The sequence below is a fragment of the Coregonus lavaretus genome, assembly GCF_964263955.1.
Source record: "Coregonus lavaretus genome assembly, chromosome: 1".
NCBI classification, from domain to species: Eukaryota; Metazoa; Chordata; class Actinopteri; order Salmoniformes; family Salmonidae; genus Coregonus; species Coregonus lavaretus.
In genome coordinates this window covers 73,577,503-73,595,017 of record NC_139988.1, presented here as the reverse complement: position 1 = coordinate 73,595,017, position 17,515 = coordinate 73,577,503, and the positions used below count along the sequence as shown (strand labels likewise).

Sequence of the window (17,515 nt, the reverse complement as noted above, 5' to 3'; positions counted from 1 at the left end):
CGCAACATGTAAAGTGTAGGTCCTATGTTTCATGAGCTCAAATAAAAGAGCCCAGAAATGTTCCATAAGCACAAAAAGCTTATTTCTTTCACATTTTTGCACAAGTTTATTTACATCCCTGTTAGTGAGCATTTCTCCTTTGCCAAGATAATCCATCCACCTGACAGGTGTGGCATATCAAGAAGCTGATTAAACAGCATGATCATTACACAGGTGCAACTTGTGCTGGGGACACTAAAAGGCCACTCTAAAATGTGCAGTTTTGTCACACAACACAATGCTACAGATGTCTCAAGTTTTGAGGGAGCATGCAATTGGCATGCTGACTGCAGGAATGTCCATCAGAGCTGTTGCCAGATAATGTAATGTTAATTTCTCTACCATAAGCTGCCTCCAACGTCATTTTAGAGAATTTGGCAGTATGTCCACACCAGCGCAGAACACATGTATGGTGTGGTGTGGGTGAGCGGTTTGCTTATGTCAACGTTGTGAACGGAGTGCAGGCATAAGCTACGGACAACGAACAAAATTGCATTTTATCGATGGCAATTGGAATGCACACAAATACCGTGACGAGATCCTGAGGCCCCCTTTTTTTTAAGGTATCTGTGTCTGACAGATACATATCTATATTCCCAGTCATGTGAAATCCATAGATTAATTGTTTTTATCCCTGATCAATCTACACACAAAGCAAAAACAGGTTTACATAAGTATTCAGACCATTTACTCAGTACTTTGTTGATGCATCTTTGGCAGCGATTACAGCCTCAACTCTTCTTTGGTATGACGCTACAAGCTTGGCACACCTGTATTTGGGGAGTTTCTCCCATTCTTCTCTGCAGATCCCCTCAAGCTCTGTCAGGTTGGATGGGGAGCTTTGCTGCACAGCTATTTTCAGGTCTCTTCAGAGATGTTCGATTGGGTTCAAGTCCGGGCTCTGGCTAGGCCACTCAAGGACATTCAGAGACTTGTCCCAAAGCCACTCCTGCGTTGTCTTGGCTGTGTGCTTAGGGTAGTTGTCCTGTTGGAAGGTGAACAGTCGCCCCAGTCTGAGGTACTGAGCGCTCTGGAGCAGGTTTTCATCAAGGATCTCTCTGTACTTTGCTCTGTTCATCTTTGCCTCGATCCTGACTAGTCTCCCAGTCCCTGCCGCTGAAAAACATCCCCACAGCATGATGCTGCCACCACCATGCTTCACCGTAGGGATGGTGCCAGGTTTCCTCCAGACGTGACACTTGGCATTCAGGCCAAAGTTCAATCTTGGTTTCATCAGACCAGAGAACCTTGTTTCTCATGGTCTGAGTCTTTAAGTGCATTTTGGCAAACTCCAAGCAGGCTGTCGTGTGCCTTTTACTGAGGAGTTGCTTCCGTCTGGCCACTCTACCATAAAGGCCTGATTGGTGGAGTGCTGCAGAGAAGGTTCTCCCATCTCCACAGAGAAACTCCAGAGCTCTGTCAGAGTGACCATCGGGTTCTTGGTCACCTCCTTGGCCAAGGCATTTCTCCCCCGATTGCTCAGTTTGGGCAGGCGGCCAGCTCTGGTGGTTCCAAACTTCTTCCATTTAAGAATGATGGAGGCCATTGTGTTCTTGGGGACCTTCAATGCTGCAGACATTTTTTGGTACCCTTCCCCAGATCTGTGACTCGACACAATCCTGTCTCGGAGCATTATGGACAAGTCCTTCAACCTCATGGCTTGGTTTTTGCTCTGACATGCACTGTCAACTGTGGGACCTTTATATAGACAGGTGTGTGCCTTTCCAAATCATGTCCAATCAATTTAATTTACCACAAGTGGACTCCAATCAAGTTGTAGAAACTTCTCAAGGATGATCAATGGAAACAGGATGCACCTAAGCTAAATTTCTAGTCTTATAGCAAAGGGTCTGAATACTTATGTAAATAAGGTATTTCAGTTTTTTATTTGTAATAAATGTGCAAACATTTCTAAAAACCTGTTTTCGCTTTGTCATTATGGGGTATTCTGTGTAGATTATCATGATAGGGATGTAGCTCAGTTGGTAGAGTATGGCATTTGCAACGCCAGGGTTGTGGGTTCGATTCCAGTATGGAAAATAAATTAAAATATATGCACTCACTAACTGTAAGTCGCTCTGGATAAGAGCGTCTGCTAAATGACAAAAAAATTTAACAAATAAATAAAAATAAAAATAGTAGATTCCTGAGAATAAAATAAAAAAATAAATGTTGGAATAAAATGAGGAAAAAATTTAAAATAAAAAATCTTAACATTCCCATGGCCGTCAGCCATGTCACCTTTTTTCATTGTTTTATTTTTTATATAAAAAAACATGTTTTTGTATGCGTCAACAAAAAAATGGTCCAGCCCATCTGCCAGATTGCCAATCCGCCCCTGAACGCTGTTGCTGCCAGACCACATTTATCTAGTTTTTGCTATCCGCAAATCTAGGAGAGGCAAGTTTTGTGTTATCCTGAAGCAATGTGCTAGCAGTCAACATCTGGAGTATTTTTTGTTGTTTTTTTACAGTTGCAAACCGTCATGTTGTCCAGCTGAGGTGCTAGAGCGTCGCCAGGCACAGTCACTGGCTGGTCGAAATCTTTTGGAAGGAGTAACAATCGAAATTTTGGAAGCCCTTGCACAGCACTTTTATTGTAAGATATATTTGGGGTCAAAAACTAACAGTTAGAACATGTGGATCATCCAGACGGGCACCCCCGGGACTTCGCTAATCGCTTTTTCCAGGACACGAGTTTCGACAGGCCGCTGACTCAACTGCAAAATATCTATGTAAATCTCCCTAACTTCGTTCCATTCATTTCGATTTAGCTAGCTAGCATGTTTGTGTTAGCCAAGTGGCTAGCTAGCTACCGCTACTGGTCCTTTTTGGCTAGGCCAGAACAGGAGTGAACTAACGTGAGTTGTCTAATGGTAATATTAGAATTAACGTTAGCTACCTACCCACATCATGCGAGCTAGCTAACTACTTGGCTTGGTTTTCAAACGTTCGTGGTGTTTTGGCTTAGCTAGCTAGGTATTCGTGCTCAACTCGATGCACTGAAAAGGCATTGTTAGCTAGCTAGATAGTAATGTTGGTAACTGGTCAGTGTTAGCTAGCTGCTAAATATTAGCTTTCTAGCTAGCTATTGTACTGTATTCTGTCCTTTTACCACCATTTTTTGGTACTATTGAGATTCAATATGTACCCTTGGTTTTATACGTGTTCTATAAAGAACGTGTATATTGTCGTTGAACTAACACTAGCTAGATAATTTAGCATACGTTATCTAGCCGGCAGTATAGCTTACTGCCTGATTTTGCCATGTGTGATTGAACATCACTGCCAAAGATTTCCTTTTTTATCTGTGACTGTTCATTAGCTAGGTAGCTGTAACTAACGTTAGCCTGTGTGAACAAGTCCACTGATGCTACAGCAAGCTGGTCATGTTTTAAAGTATTACATTTTTTGTAAGCTCAAAGCTGTGCAATAACCAAAATATAACTAGTTATCTAAATAAGTGGTCAGCCAGCATGCAAGTAATCTTATCTGCATTTAATTCGAGATGGCACGATAGCGCATTGCGTATTTACAATGCACCGACTCTCGTCTTTAGCCAACCAGCTAGCTACCATTGACCAACATGGCTATTCATATGCTTATTTTGTGGAGCTCTTCCGTTTCCAGAGAAAATAAATTATGGGTCCAGTGGACTAATAATATACAATTTATTTAATAATTTACAATTTCTTGCCCCATATCTGTGCGTTAGAGATATTGACGATGAGTTTGACCGAGAAAGGTGCAATTGCGGCCCCCAATTCGGGTCATTCCTGCATGTGCAGGAACCCCGTTCTATTGATCAATTTTTAAGTTAGGACTGGCCGGGGGTGCGCGGCTCCAGTACAGTAGGTGGCGATAATGCACAATAGCGTTGGATGCCAGCCGCCGATAAACCCCACTGAAGAAGGGGCGAGGGTGACAACGGCAGTTAGCTAGCTGTACATTTACATTTACGTCATTTAGCAGACGCTCTTATCCAGAGCGACTTACAAATAGGTGCATTCACCTTATAGCCAGTGGGATAACCACTTTACAATGTTTTTTTTTTTTTGGGGGGGGGGGGGGTAGAAGGATTACTTTATCCTATCCCAGGTATTCCTTAAAGAGGTGGGGTTTCAAATGTCTCCGGAAGGTGGTGAGTGACTCCGCTGTCCTGGCGTCGTGAGGGAGCTTGTTCCACCATTGGGGTGCCAGAGCAGCGAACAGTTTTGACTGGAGTGTACTCTGGTAGGCCTGTCGGGCACTGTTTCCCCGCAGTTCTGTTAACGACTGCGAGAGCAGTTGTTCAGCCAGCTAGTCCTAAGGAGGACTGGTACACAGCAGGCGGGAGCGACACCGTGTTTTAGCTAACTAGCAAGCATACGGTGTTGCTAACTACTACACAGGGTTGTGCTAGCGGGGACGATCGGTCGACCGTGTCCTTTGACCCCGCCTGTCGGGAATGATTTTCTCCAGTACACATTGACATTTTAGTCATTTAGCAGACGCTCTTATCCAGAGCGACTTACATGAGCAATTAGGGTTAAGTGCCCTGCTCAAGGGCATATTGACAGATTTTTCACCTAGTCGGGTCGGGGATTAGAACCAGCGACCTTTCAGTTACTGGCACAACGCTCTTAACCACTAAGCTACCTGCCGCCCCAAAGCTAGCACACGATGTCGCCCCAGCCTCCCGCCTACTGTGCTAGTGGGGGCGACCAGTACTAGACTCTACTAGGGCTGTAACAGTACACGTATTTTTACCGAACCGTTCGGTACAGGGACCTCGGTTTGGTCCACACTGTGAATCCGAATGAATACATAAAAAAATATTGATTAAAAATAAATAAAACACTAGGCCTATAGGCTATGCCTACGCTGCGTTGGATGCCATTGCCTCGTGGGTAAATCTGAGCTGAAAAGACATTGTAGGCTATTCCGTTAAAACAACTACAGCCTATGTGCACGTTGCAATCAAAATTCAAATCTTAACTGGCTGTTTTCAAACTATCATTTTGTGAGGCGCAGCCTGGAACTGTGTACATGGTGAGTGGTGGGGTCGATAAACCAGAATTGGAGGATCCTCCATCATTGTTTAAATCTCCAGTTTGGAACATTTTGGCTTCAGTCGATTACAACTGCGATGGACAAAGAGTTGTGGATAAAAAGTTTATAGTATGTTCTCCACTGCTCAACTAGAATAGCCTATGCAGAGTGGCGCCTGTAGCTTGTTGTTTTTCGGCAAATCACAAATCATCAAAGCGCCACTATAGAGCCTCCTTGTGTGACAAAGCAAGTTAGGAGGTTATCTAGTCAATGGAAGATGGAATTAAAAGTAAAATGAGAAGTACAGTGCCTTCGGAAAGTATTCAGATCCCTTGACTTCTTCCACATTTTGTTACTTTACAGCCTTATTCTAAAATGGGTTACATTTTCCCATCATCAATCTACACACAGTACCCCATGATGACAAAGCAAAAACAGTTTTGTAGAAATGTTTGCTAATTTATTAAAATAAAAAAACATAACATTTACATAATTATTCAGACCCTTTACTCAGTACTTTGTTGAAGTACCTTTGGCAGCGATTACAGTATCAAGTCTTCTTGGGTATTGCCTGTATTTGGGGAGTTTCTCCCATTCTTCTCTGCAGATCCTCTCAAGCTCTGTCAGGTTGGATGGGGAGTGTTGCTGCACAGCTATTTTCAGATCTCTCCAGAGATGTTCGATCGGGTTCAAGTCCGGGCTCTGGCTGGGCCACTCAAGGACATTCAGAGACTTGTCCCAAAGCCACTCCTGTGTTGTCTTGGCTGTGTGCTTAGGGTAGTTGTCCTGTTGGAAGGTGAACCTTCGCCCCAGTCTGAGGTCCTGAGTGTTCTGGAGCAGGTTTCCATCAAGGAGCTCTCTGTACTTTGCTCCGTTAATCTTTGCCTCGATCCTGACTAGTCTCCAAGTCCCTGCCGCTGAAAAACATCCCCACTGCATGATGCTGCCACCACCATGCTTCACCGTAGGGATGGTGCCAGGTTTCGCTTGGCATTCAGGCCAAAGAGTTCAATCTTGGTTTCATCAGACCAGAGAATCTTGTTTCTCATGGTCTGAGAGTCTTTAGGTGCCTTTTGGTAAACTCCAAGTGGGCTGTCATGTGCCTTTTACTAAGGAGTGGCTTCCGTCTGGCCGCTCTACTATAAAGGCCTGATTGGTGGAGTGCTGCGGAGATGGTTGTCCTTCTGGAAGGTTCTCCCATCTCCACAGAGGAACTCTGGAGCTCTGTCAGTGACCATTGGGTTCTTGGTCACCTCCCTGACCAAGGCCATTCTCCCCCGATTGCTCAGTTTGGCCGGGCGGCCAGCTCTAGGAAGAGTCTTGGTGGTTCCAAACTGCTTCCATTTAAGAATGATGGAGGCCACTGTGTTCTTGGGGACCTTCAATGCTGCAAAAATTTTTTGGTACCGTGAAAAATGTAAGTCGCTCTGGATAAGAGCGTCTGCTAAATGACTAAAAATGTAAAATGTACCCTTCCCCAGATCTGTGCCTCGACACAATCCTGTCTCGGAGCTCTACGGACAATTCCTTCGACCTCATGGCTTTTGCTCTGACATGCACTGTCAACTGTGGGACCTTATAAAGACAGGTGTGTGCCTTTCCAAATCATGTCCAATCAATTTAAGTTACCACAGGTGGACTCCAATCAAGTTGTAGAAACATATCAAGGATGATCAATGGAAACAGGATGCGCCTGAGCTCAATTTGGAGTCTCATAGCAAAGGGTCTGAATACTTATGTAAATAAGGTATTTCTGTTTTTATTTTAAATACATTTGTAAACATTTCTAAACCTTTTTTCGCTTTGTCATTTTGGGTTATTGTGTGTAGTTTATTTACATAAGTATTATTTTTTAAATCCATTTTAGAATAAGGCTGTAATGTAACAAAAAGTTTCCCAGTCCCTGCCGATGGAAAAACATCACCACAGCATGATGCTGCCACCACCATGCTTCACTGTGGGAATGGTGTTCTTGGGGTGATGAGAGGTGTTGGGTTTGCGCCAGACATAGCGTTTTCCTTGATGGCCAAAAAGCTCAATTGTAGTCTCGTCTGACCAGAGGACCTTCTTCCATATGTTTGGGGATTCTCCCACATGCCTTTTGGCGAACACCACACGTGTTTGCTTCTTTTTTTCTTTAACCAATGGCTTTTTTCTGGCCACTCTTCCTTAAAGCCCAGCTCTGTACGGCTTAAAGTGGTCCTATGGACAGATACTCTAATCTCCGCTGTGGAGCTTTGCAGCTCCTTCAGGGTTATCTTTGGTCTCTTTGTTGCCTCTCTGATTAAGCCCTCCTTGCCTGGTCCCTAAGTTTTGGTGGGCAGCCCTCTCTTGGCAGGTTTGTTGTGGTGCCATATTCTTTCCATTTTTTACATAATGGATTTAATGGTGCTCCGTGGGATGTTAAAAGTTTAGGATATTTTTTTTTTATAACCCAACCCTGATCTGTACTTCTCCACAACTTTGTCCCTGACCTGTTTGGAGAGCTCCTTGGTCTTCATGGTGCCGCTTGCTTAGTGTTGTTGCAGACTCTGGGGCCTTTCAGAACAGGTGTATATGTACTGAGATCATGTGACAGATCATGTGACACTTAGATTGAAACTTTATTTAACTAATTATGTGACTTCTGAAGGTAATTGGTTGCACCATATCTTATTTAGGGGCTTCATAGCAAAGGGGGTGAATACATATGCACGCACCACTTTTCTGCTATTTATTTTTTATAATTTTTTGAATCAAGTAAGTTTTTAATTTCACTTCACCAATTTGGACTATTTTGTGTATGTCCATTACATGAAATCCAATTAAAAATCCATTTAAATTACAAGTTGTAATGCAACAAAATAGGAAAAACGCCAAGGGGGATGAATACTTTTGCAAGGCACTGTACTTCCAAAATACATTTCATCAATTGATCTAGAAGTTGAATTTAACACTTAATTGGGTTCTGATGCAGCTGGAATCATTTAGTCACTTGTCAGTACACTTGTAAAAAATATAAAATTTAAATTGTACTCCATTATAAACATACACTATGTACAAGAGGTAGCAAGATCTATACCACAATGCAGTTGTGAGCATACAAGGCATTCTATATTACACTATAACATCAGTCTAACTGAATATGGATGTTGTGTTGGCTGAGCGCTCAAGTCAAGTTCCTGAATGTTCTTCAGCTGGTGAACCTCGTCTTGTCTTAGGCAATATCAGGTGGTCTGGCAGAACTTCATGAGCTCCATGACCTTGGACATAGACTATACACTTTGGGTCTTGCCAGCCCTGTGTTTTTCCCTCTTCTGAATCAGATGATCTTGAGCTTGATCCCAGGATCTGTACTGCTAAAGCTGGTGTCAAGGTCATCAGCAGCAGCAGGATTCGTCTGTTGGACATACACTAGTCAGTGATAAGCCAACATTTTACTACTTTGTCCCCATCAATACACACTAGGGTTGAATATTTTCCCAGTATTTTACAAATGTTCCATCCCGAGGAATAAACCACATTTCTCCCGGGTAACCCGGTATTTGTGTCATTCTAAAGCATATAAATATGTATGGCTTTGATCCGCATGAAAATTCAAGCCTGGTGCTACCTGAGCCTGATGAGCCATACATTAAATACATTTGAGCCCTACATTAAATACATTTTATGAGCCCAAGGCCAAAAAAAGCCCAAATGATTGTGCTGATATCCAATATATTACCTATGATATATAGGCTACAGCACATTGCGGACGACAGAAACATAAAAGCCCATATATGTAACAACTCTCTTGGGTAAATAAATGAAATGCGCTCCAGTAGGCTACTATTTTTGTATTGCTGTACTGTATTGTAGTGAAAGAGCAGCCACCGCAAGTAGTTGCAAAGTTACCGTTAGGCCTATACGCCCACCCATCCTCCCCAACCAACCTCCCTCCTTTCGTTTATGGCTTAAGTAACCTTCTGTCTTAAGTAACCGACCATTCGTAACCTCATACGAATAGGAGGTACTCAAAAAAACGTTGACTATGTTACGTCTAGTCGGAGCAACCATGCTGCATTGTGTGGGATCAACGTGCATGCCTCAGGCCTGAGTTGGTAGTGATTAGGGCTGTTGCGGTGACCGTATCACCGCCACACCGGCGGTCACAAGTCATGAAGGCATTCAAATTCCACATGACCGTTTAGTCACGGTAATTAGGCTTCTGCAAGCTCTGATGCTGGTCATTAGTAGCCTACCAAACTTGCTAACTGCCTGGTACTAAGCACTCTATTGTCCCTCTAATCACTCTGACATCAATGCAAATGTAATCTCAATTCTAATCAAACACTTCATGAGAGCTCATGTTGCCAACATTTCCAAAGTGATATGAAAAGACCAGGATCCCATCAGCTTTCTATAAGCTAGGCCAAATATGTATTTCTCAACTCTCGTAATACTAAGCACATTGCTTATATATACAACAGGAGTATAGCCTACCTGGCTGGCATGAAAATAAACCACGGGGAAAAGCGTCCTCCATTCGCTATTTCAGTGCATAGATGACATTTTTTTCTGCTGCCCCTGTTTTCGATACAGGTGCATGATAATGGTCCATTCTAAATCAAAACAAATGTCACAGATATATTATTTAGTATATGTAAAGACAAGATTAAATCAAGAAAAGTCTGATGGGTGACTATATTAGCCTATCACTTGTGAATTATATAATATCACTTGTGAATGATGCCCAGTATAAGAAACAATGCCTTTCTTTGCAACTTTTTCGAATCATGGTCGCACACCTCATTTAGCCTAGCCAATATATGTTTTAATAAGGTTTGTATCACAACTAAAGTGGCCAAATAACTTCTTAAAATTAAGCACATTAATGCGCTTTACAAGGGGTGTAGAGCCTAACTGGCATATGTAAGCAGCGCGTGGGTTTCAAGTTTGGGGAAGATCATTTTCACCATAAAAATGCACCTTTATAATAAAAGCATTATATCAAATCAAATCGTATTTGTCACATACTTGTGTTTAGCAGATGTTATTGCGGGTGTAGCGAAATGCTTGTGCTTCTAGCTCCGACAGTTCAGTAATATCTAACAAGTAATATCTAACAATTTCACATGTACCCAATACACACAAATCTAAGTAAGGAATGGAATTTAAGAATATATACATATATGGACAAGCCTTGACAGAGCGGCATGGACTAAGATACAGTAGAATATTATAGAATACAGTATATACATATGAGATGAGTAGTGCAAGATATGTAAACATTATTAAAGTGACTAGTGTTCCATTTCTTAAAGTGGCCAATGATTTCAATAGGCAGCAGCAGCCTCTAATGTGCTAGTGATGGCTATTTAACAGTCTGATGGCCTTGAGATAGAAGCTGTTTTTCATTCTCTCGGTCCCAGCTTTGATGCACCTGTACTGACCTCGCCTTCTGGATGATAGCGGGGTGAACAGGCAGTGGCTCGGGTGGTTGATGTCCTTGATCTTTTTGGCCTTCCTGTGACATCGGGTACTGTAGGTGTCCAGGAGGGCACCTACATTTGCGGTCACTTTTGATAATGGGGTTTTCCTGCTAATGGAACATTTGCGCTTATAGCGTACTACCATATGCGCATTGCTGCGCTTATAATGTGAAGAAATAGACTAATAGTTTATCAACATTTTAAGCTAAACGTTCTGATCTGTTGCGTCAGCCACATTGCATAAAACATGTTTTTTTGATGCTAGTAGTTATATTCATTTGGGATCTATCACATCCCACAACTGTCCCAGACTATGTTTGGAATATTTATTTCTTGCACAGAATAGGTAAACTTTTGTATTATGGGGGATAGTAGATTGACATAGGCTAGTGCTTTTGAAGTTCATTAGGCCTACTCATCTTGTTGGCTGACGAAAAGTAAATGTGGACAGTTCTTCCAATATCTTCAATATGCACCTCGGAATTGGATAAGGATGCACACAGTTGCATCCCCGATGTGTCTGTCTTCACTTGTAGCCTGTGAGAAAGACCCGATCACGTGACGGAGAGCCATGTGAGTGAGAGGCGCTTCGGATTGCGCAGCACACTCAGGGAGAAGAGCACAACACAGCACTCCGGGCCGCAAAAGGCATGGATTTTTTTAGGGTGCATTACGGCCACAAAGGGGATGCCGCCTTTAAATTCGAGGCATTGTCAAGTGCTTGTCAAATTGTGAATGAGAGACTTGGAATGTGTACAGCCTGTATAAAGAACAAAGCAGAGCACATGCCGTTCAAGCAAAATTGTTCAAATCATCATTAGTGTCATCATGCAGCCTTATAATGTATTAAAAATCCAAACATATAGCCCAACGATTGTAGAACTAAAGTTACATTAATAACTCTAAATTAAACATATAGGAGTACCTATTTTGTTAACCGCTCAACATAGAATAGCCGCATGTGTGCACTCCCTCAAATCGTTTGAAGAAAATGTTTATATTTTATTCAGCTTTGTTCAATTGTATTCTTCTTGCTATAAAATAGTATAAAATAATGCCACTGAATTATAAGCAAATCTTGTCTGCTAAATGAACTAGTGTAGCCCACAGCCATTTGGCATAGCCACATCAGGACCTAACATAAGGACAACTCAGAGTATGCTATTATTTTCTTCTGAAATAGACTACATTTTCTTCATATAATGTGTCTCTAGATCTGTCTAAAATAAATAATGGATTTATTGTGAAGGTGTATGCTATATTACATGGATTTATTATACTTAAATGGCTTGTAGGCTATGTGTGGAATCCAGGAGATGCGAAATGTGTTTATGTTAATTAACGGTCAATTACCATGAGACGACAGTTATTTGCTTGACAATCATCGGCTGACGAAATTTTGTGACCGCCACAGCCCTAGTAGTGATAAGGTTCATAATGACCTTAGATGGCCACCCTGTCATGTTAGCACAATGAGCTTCCTCATCTATGAAAATCACTCACCAGCCACCACATCCAGCCCTCAGCATCACCACCATCATCCACATGCACTAACCCTCTCTGCCCCTTTGTAAATTTAACAAATGCCCTCTTCTCCACTCTGTGCTGGTGCTATTTTTGTCCCAATGCCCCTTTCCCACTTAATCGTCTGTGTCCCTTTGGCGACACATGATAAAAGAAAGGAAACAACTTTATTAGTGCATTAGTTGCCTGCTTGTTTTGAAATTGTTGATCTTGGTGCTTCCATTTTCAGAGGGAAGAAAGGTCTCAAAGACCAGACTACCTGCTGAACTTTGCCACCAAGACAAACACGTTGGACCATGTTGACCATCCTGGCTGCCGGGTCTGTCTTCTTTCCAGGCCTGTATGTGCTCTCTAAGCAATGCCTCAAGTACATCCCTGCACTGAGGTGGAGCGAAGGGGATGCGGTCATAGTGTCAGCCAGGTGAGAGATGAGGAAAAGTGGGGATCATATATACAGTACCAGTCAAAAGTTTGGACACACCTACTCATTCAAGCGTTTTTCTTTATTTTTACTATTTTCTACATTGTAGAATAATAGTGGAGACATCAAAACTATGAAATAACACCTATGGAATCATGTAGTAACAAAAAGTGATAAACAAATCAAAATATATTTGAGATTTGAAATTCTTCAAATAGCCACCCTTTGCCTTGATGACAGCTTTGCACACTCTTGGCATTCTCTCAACCAGCTTCACCTGGCATGCTTTTCCAACAGTCTTGAAGGAGTTCCCACATATGCTGAGCATTTGTTGGCTGCTTTTCCTTCACTCTGCAGTCCAACTCATCCCAAAACTTCTCAATTGGGTTGAGGTCAGGTGATTGTGGAGGCCAGGTTATCTGATGCAGCGCTCCATCACTCTCCTTCTTGGTCAAATACAGTGAGGGAAAAAAATATTTGATCCCCTGCTGATTTTGTATGTTTGCCCACTGACAAAGAAATGATCAGTCTATAATTTTAATGGTAGGTTTATTTGAACAGTGAGAGACAGAATAACAAAAAAAAAAAGTTTATCCCTCACTGTAGCCCTTACACACCCTGGAGGTGTTTTGGGTCATTGTCCTGTTGAAGACCAAATGATAAGCCCAAACCAGATGGGATGGCGTATTGTTGCAGAATGCTGTGGTAGCCATGCTGGATAAGTGTGCCTTGAATTCTGAATAAATCACACAGTGTCACCAGCAAAGCACCCCCAGACCATCACACCTCCTCCTCCATGCTTCATGGTGGGAACCACACATGTGGAGATCATCCGTTCACCTACTCTGCGTCTCACAAAGACACGGCGGTTTGACATTTCCCCCGGTCTGATGTCCATTGCTCGTGTTTCTTGGCCCAAGCAGGTCTCTTCTTATTATTGGTGTCCTTTAGTAGTGGTTTCTTTGCCGCAATTTGACCATGAAGGCCTGATTCACACAGTCCCCTCTGAACAGTTGATGTTGAGATGGGTCTGTTACTTGAACTCTGTGAAGCATTTATTTGGGCTGTACTTTCTGAGGCTGGTAACTCTAATAAACGTATCCTCTGCAGCAGAGGTAACTCTGGGTCTTCCTTTCCTGTGGTGGTCCTCATGAGAGAGAGTTTCATCATAGCGCTTGATGGTTTTTGCGACTGCACTTGAAGACATTTTTAAAGTTCTTGAAATGTTCCATATTGACTGACCTTCATGTCTTAAAGTAATGATGGACTGTCGCTTCTCTTTGCTTTTTTGAGCTGTTCTTGCCATAATATGGACTTGGCACACCTGTTAATTGAAATGCATTCCAGGTGACTACCTCATGAAGCTGGTTGAGAGAATGCCAAGAGTGTGCAAAGCTGTCATCAGGCAAAGGATGGCTATTTGAAGAATCTCAAACATAAAATAAATGTTGATTTGTTGATCACTTTTTTGGTTACTACATGATTCCATATGTGTTATTTCATAGCTTTGATGTTTTCACTATTATTCTACAATATAGTAAAAATAAAGAAAAACCCTTGCATGAGTAGGTGTGTCCAAACTTTTGACTGACTGGTACTGTATGTACACTAGGGTTGGAGTCATTAAAATTTGTTTTTCAACCACTCCACAAATTTCTTGTTAACAAACTATAGTTTTGGCAAGTCGGTTAGGACATCTACTTTGTGCATGACACAAGTAATTTTTCCAACAATTGTTTACAGACAGATTATTTCACTTATAATTCACTGTATCACAATTCCAGTGGGTCAGAAGTTTACATACACTAAGTTGACTGTGCCTTTAAACAGCTTGGAAAATTCCAGAAAATGATGTCATGGCTTTGGAAGCTTCTAATAGGCTAATTGACATCATTTGAGCCAATTGGAGGTGTACCTGTGGATGTATTTCAAGGCCTACCTTCAAACTCAGTGCCTCTTTGCTTGACATCATGGGAAAATCAAAAGAAATCAGCCAAGGCCTCAGAAAAAATTTCTGGTTCATCCTTGGGAGTAATTTCCAAACGCCTGAAGGTACCACGTTCATCTGTACAAACAATAGTACGCAAGTATAAACACCATGGGACCACGCAGCCGTCATACCGCTCAGGAAGGAGACGCGTTCTCTCTCCTAGAGATTAACGTTCTTTGGTGCGAAAATTGCAAATCAATCCCAGAACAACAGCAAAGGACCTTGTGAAGATGCTGGAGGAAACGGGTACAAAAGTATCTATATCCACAGTAAAACGAGTCCTATATTGACATAACCTGAAAGGCCGCTCAGCAAGGAAGAAGCCACTGCTCCAAAACCGCCATAAAAAAGCCAGACTACGGTTTGCAACTGCACATGGGGACAAATATCTTACTTTTTGGAGAAATGTCCTCTGGTCTGATGAAACAACAATAGAACTGTTTGGCCATAATGACCATCGTTATGTTTGGAGGAAAAAGGGGTAGGATTGCAAGCCGAAGAACACCATCCCAACCGTGAAGCACGGGGGTGGCAGCATCATGCTGTGGGGGTGCTTTGCTGCAGGAGGGACTGGTGCACTTCACAAAATAGATGGCATCATGAGGAAGAAGAATTATGTGGATATATTGAAGCAACATCTCAAGACATCAGTCAGGAAGTTAAAGCTTGGTCGCAAATGGGTCTTCCAAATGGACAATGACCCCAAGCATACTTCCAAAGTTGTGGCAAAATGGCTTAAGGACAACAAAGTCAAGGTATTGGAGTGGCCATCACAAAGCCCTGACCTCAATCCTATAGAAAATTTGTGGGCAGAACTGAAAAAGCGTGTGCGTGCAAGGAGGCCTACAAACCTGACTCAGTTACACCAGCTCTGTCAGGAGGAATGGGCCAACATTCACCCAACTTATTGTGGGAAGCTTGTGGAAGGCTACACAAAACGTTTGACCCAAGTTAAACAATTTAAAGGCAATACACTCGATTAGTATTTGGTAGCATGTAAACTTCTGACCCACTGGGAATGTGATGAAAGAAATAAAAGCTTAAATAAATAATTCTCTCTACTATTATTCTGATTTCACATTCTTAAAATAAAGTGGTGATCCTAACTGACCTAAGATAGGGAATTTTTACTAGGATTAAATGTCAGGAATTGTGAAAAACTGAGTTTAAATGTATTTGGCTAAGGTGTATGTAAACATCCGACTTCAACTGTGTGTGTGTGTGTATATATTTATGTATGTGTATGTACAGTATCTCACAAAAGTGAGTACACCCCTCACATTTTTGTACATATTTTAATATATATTTTCATTTGACAACACTGAAGAAATGACACTTTGCTACAATATAAAGTAGTGAGTGTATAGCTTGTATAACAGTGTACATTTGCTGTCCCCTCAAAATAACACAACACACAGCCATTAATATCTAAACCGCTGGCAACAAAAGTGAGTACACCCCTAAGTGAAAATGTCAAATTGGGGCCCTAAGTGTCAATATTTTGTGTGGCCACCATCATTTTCTAGTACTGCCTTAACCCTCTTGGGCATGGAGTTCACCAGAGCTTCACAGGTTGCCACTGGAGTCCTCCATGACGACATTTTTTTTATTATTATTATTATTATTTTTTTTCCACCTTTATTTAACCAGGTAAACCAGTTGAGAACAAGTTCTCATTTACAACTGCGACCTGGCCAAGATAAAGCAAAGCAGTGCGATAAAAAAACAACAACACAGAGTTACATATGGGTAAAACAAAACAAAGTCAAAAATACAACAGAAATACATATATATACAGTGTGTGCAAATTTAGCAAGTTATGGAGGTAAGGCAATAAAATAGGCTATAGTGCAAAATAATTACAATTTAGTATTAACACTGGAATGATGTGCAAGAGATGATGTGCAAATAGAGATACTGGGGTACAAATGAGCAAAATAAATAACAATATAGGGATGAGGTAGTTGGGCGGGCTAATTTCAGATGGGCTGTGTACAGGTGCAGTGATCGGTAAGGTGCTCTGACAACTGATGCTTAAAGTTAGTGAGGGAGAAAAGTGTCTCCAGCTTCAGAGATTTTTGCAATTTGTTCCAGTCATTGGCAGCAGAGAACTGGAAGGAATTGCGGCCAAAGGAGGTGTTGGCTTTGGGGATGACCAGTGAGATATACCCGCTGGAGCGCAGACTACGGGTGGGTGTTGCTATGGTGACCAATGAGCTAAGATAAGGCGGGGATTTGCCTAGCAGTGATTTATAGATGGCCTGGAGCCAGTGGGTTTGGCGACGAATATGTAGTGAGGACCAGCCAACAAGAGCGTACAGGTCACAGTGGTGGGTATTATATGGGGCTTTGGAGACAAAACGGATGGCACTGTGATAGACAACATCCAATTTGCTGAGTAGAGTGTTGGAGGCTATTTTGTAAATGACATCGCCGAAGTCAAGGATCGGTAGGATAGTCAGTTTTACGAGGGCATGTTTGGCAGCATGAGTGAAGGAGGCTTTGTTGCGAAATAGGAAACCGATTCTAGATTTAACTTTGGATTGGAGATTCTTAATGTGAGTCTGGAAGGAGAGTTTACAGTCTAACCAGACACCTAGATATTTGTAGTTGTCCACATACTCTAGGTCAGACCCGTCTAGAGTAGTGATTCTAGTCGGGTGGGCGGGTGCAAGCAGCGTTCGGTTGAAGAGCATGCATTTAGTTTTACTAGTGTTTAAGAGCAGTTGGAGGCTACTGAAGGAGTGTTGTATGGAATTGAAGCTCGTTTGGAGGTTTGTTAACACAGTGTCCAATGAAGGGCCAGATGTATACAAAATGGTGTCGTCTGCGTAGAGGTGGATCTGAGAGTCACCAGCAGCAAGAGCGACGTCATTGATATACACAGAGAAAAGAGTTGGCCCAAGAATTGAACCCTGTGGCACCCCCATAGAGACTGCCATAGGTCCAGACAACAGGCCCTCCGATTTGACACATTGAACTCTATCTGAGAAGTAGTTGGTGAACCAGTCGAGGCAGTCATTTGAGAAACCAAGGCTATTTAGTCTGCCAATAAGAATGC

At 42.1% G+C, this 17,515-nt stretch overlaps 1 protein-coding gene across 2 annotated transcripts in view; it reads left to right on the top strand.

The window, feature by feature from the left end:
• The first annotated feature begins 2,535 nt into the window (after positions 1-2,535).
• Positions 2,536-17,515, top strand: part of tlcd3bb (TLC domain containing 3Bb) — a 65,992-nt gene continuing 51,012 nt past the window's right edge. For both annotated transcript variants that reach the window (XM_084178870.1, XM_084178869.1), the window contains exons 1-2: positions 2,536-2,773; positions 12,273-12,464. In XM_084178870.1, the coding sequence (XP_084034996.1) occupies positions 12,340-12,464 (125 nt within the window). In that variant the 5' untranslated portion in view covers positions 2,536-2,773; positions 12,273-12,339. The remainder of the gene's footprint in view (positions 2,774-12,272; positions 12,465-17,515) is intronic.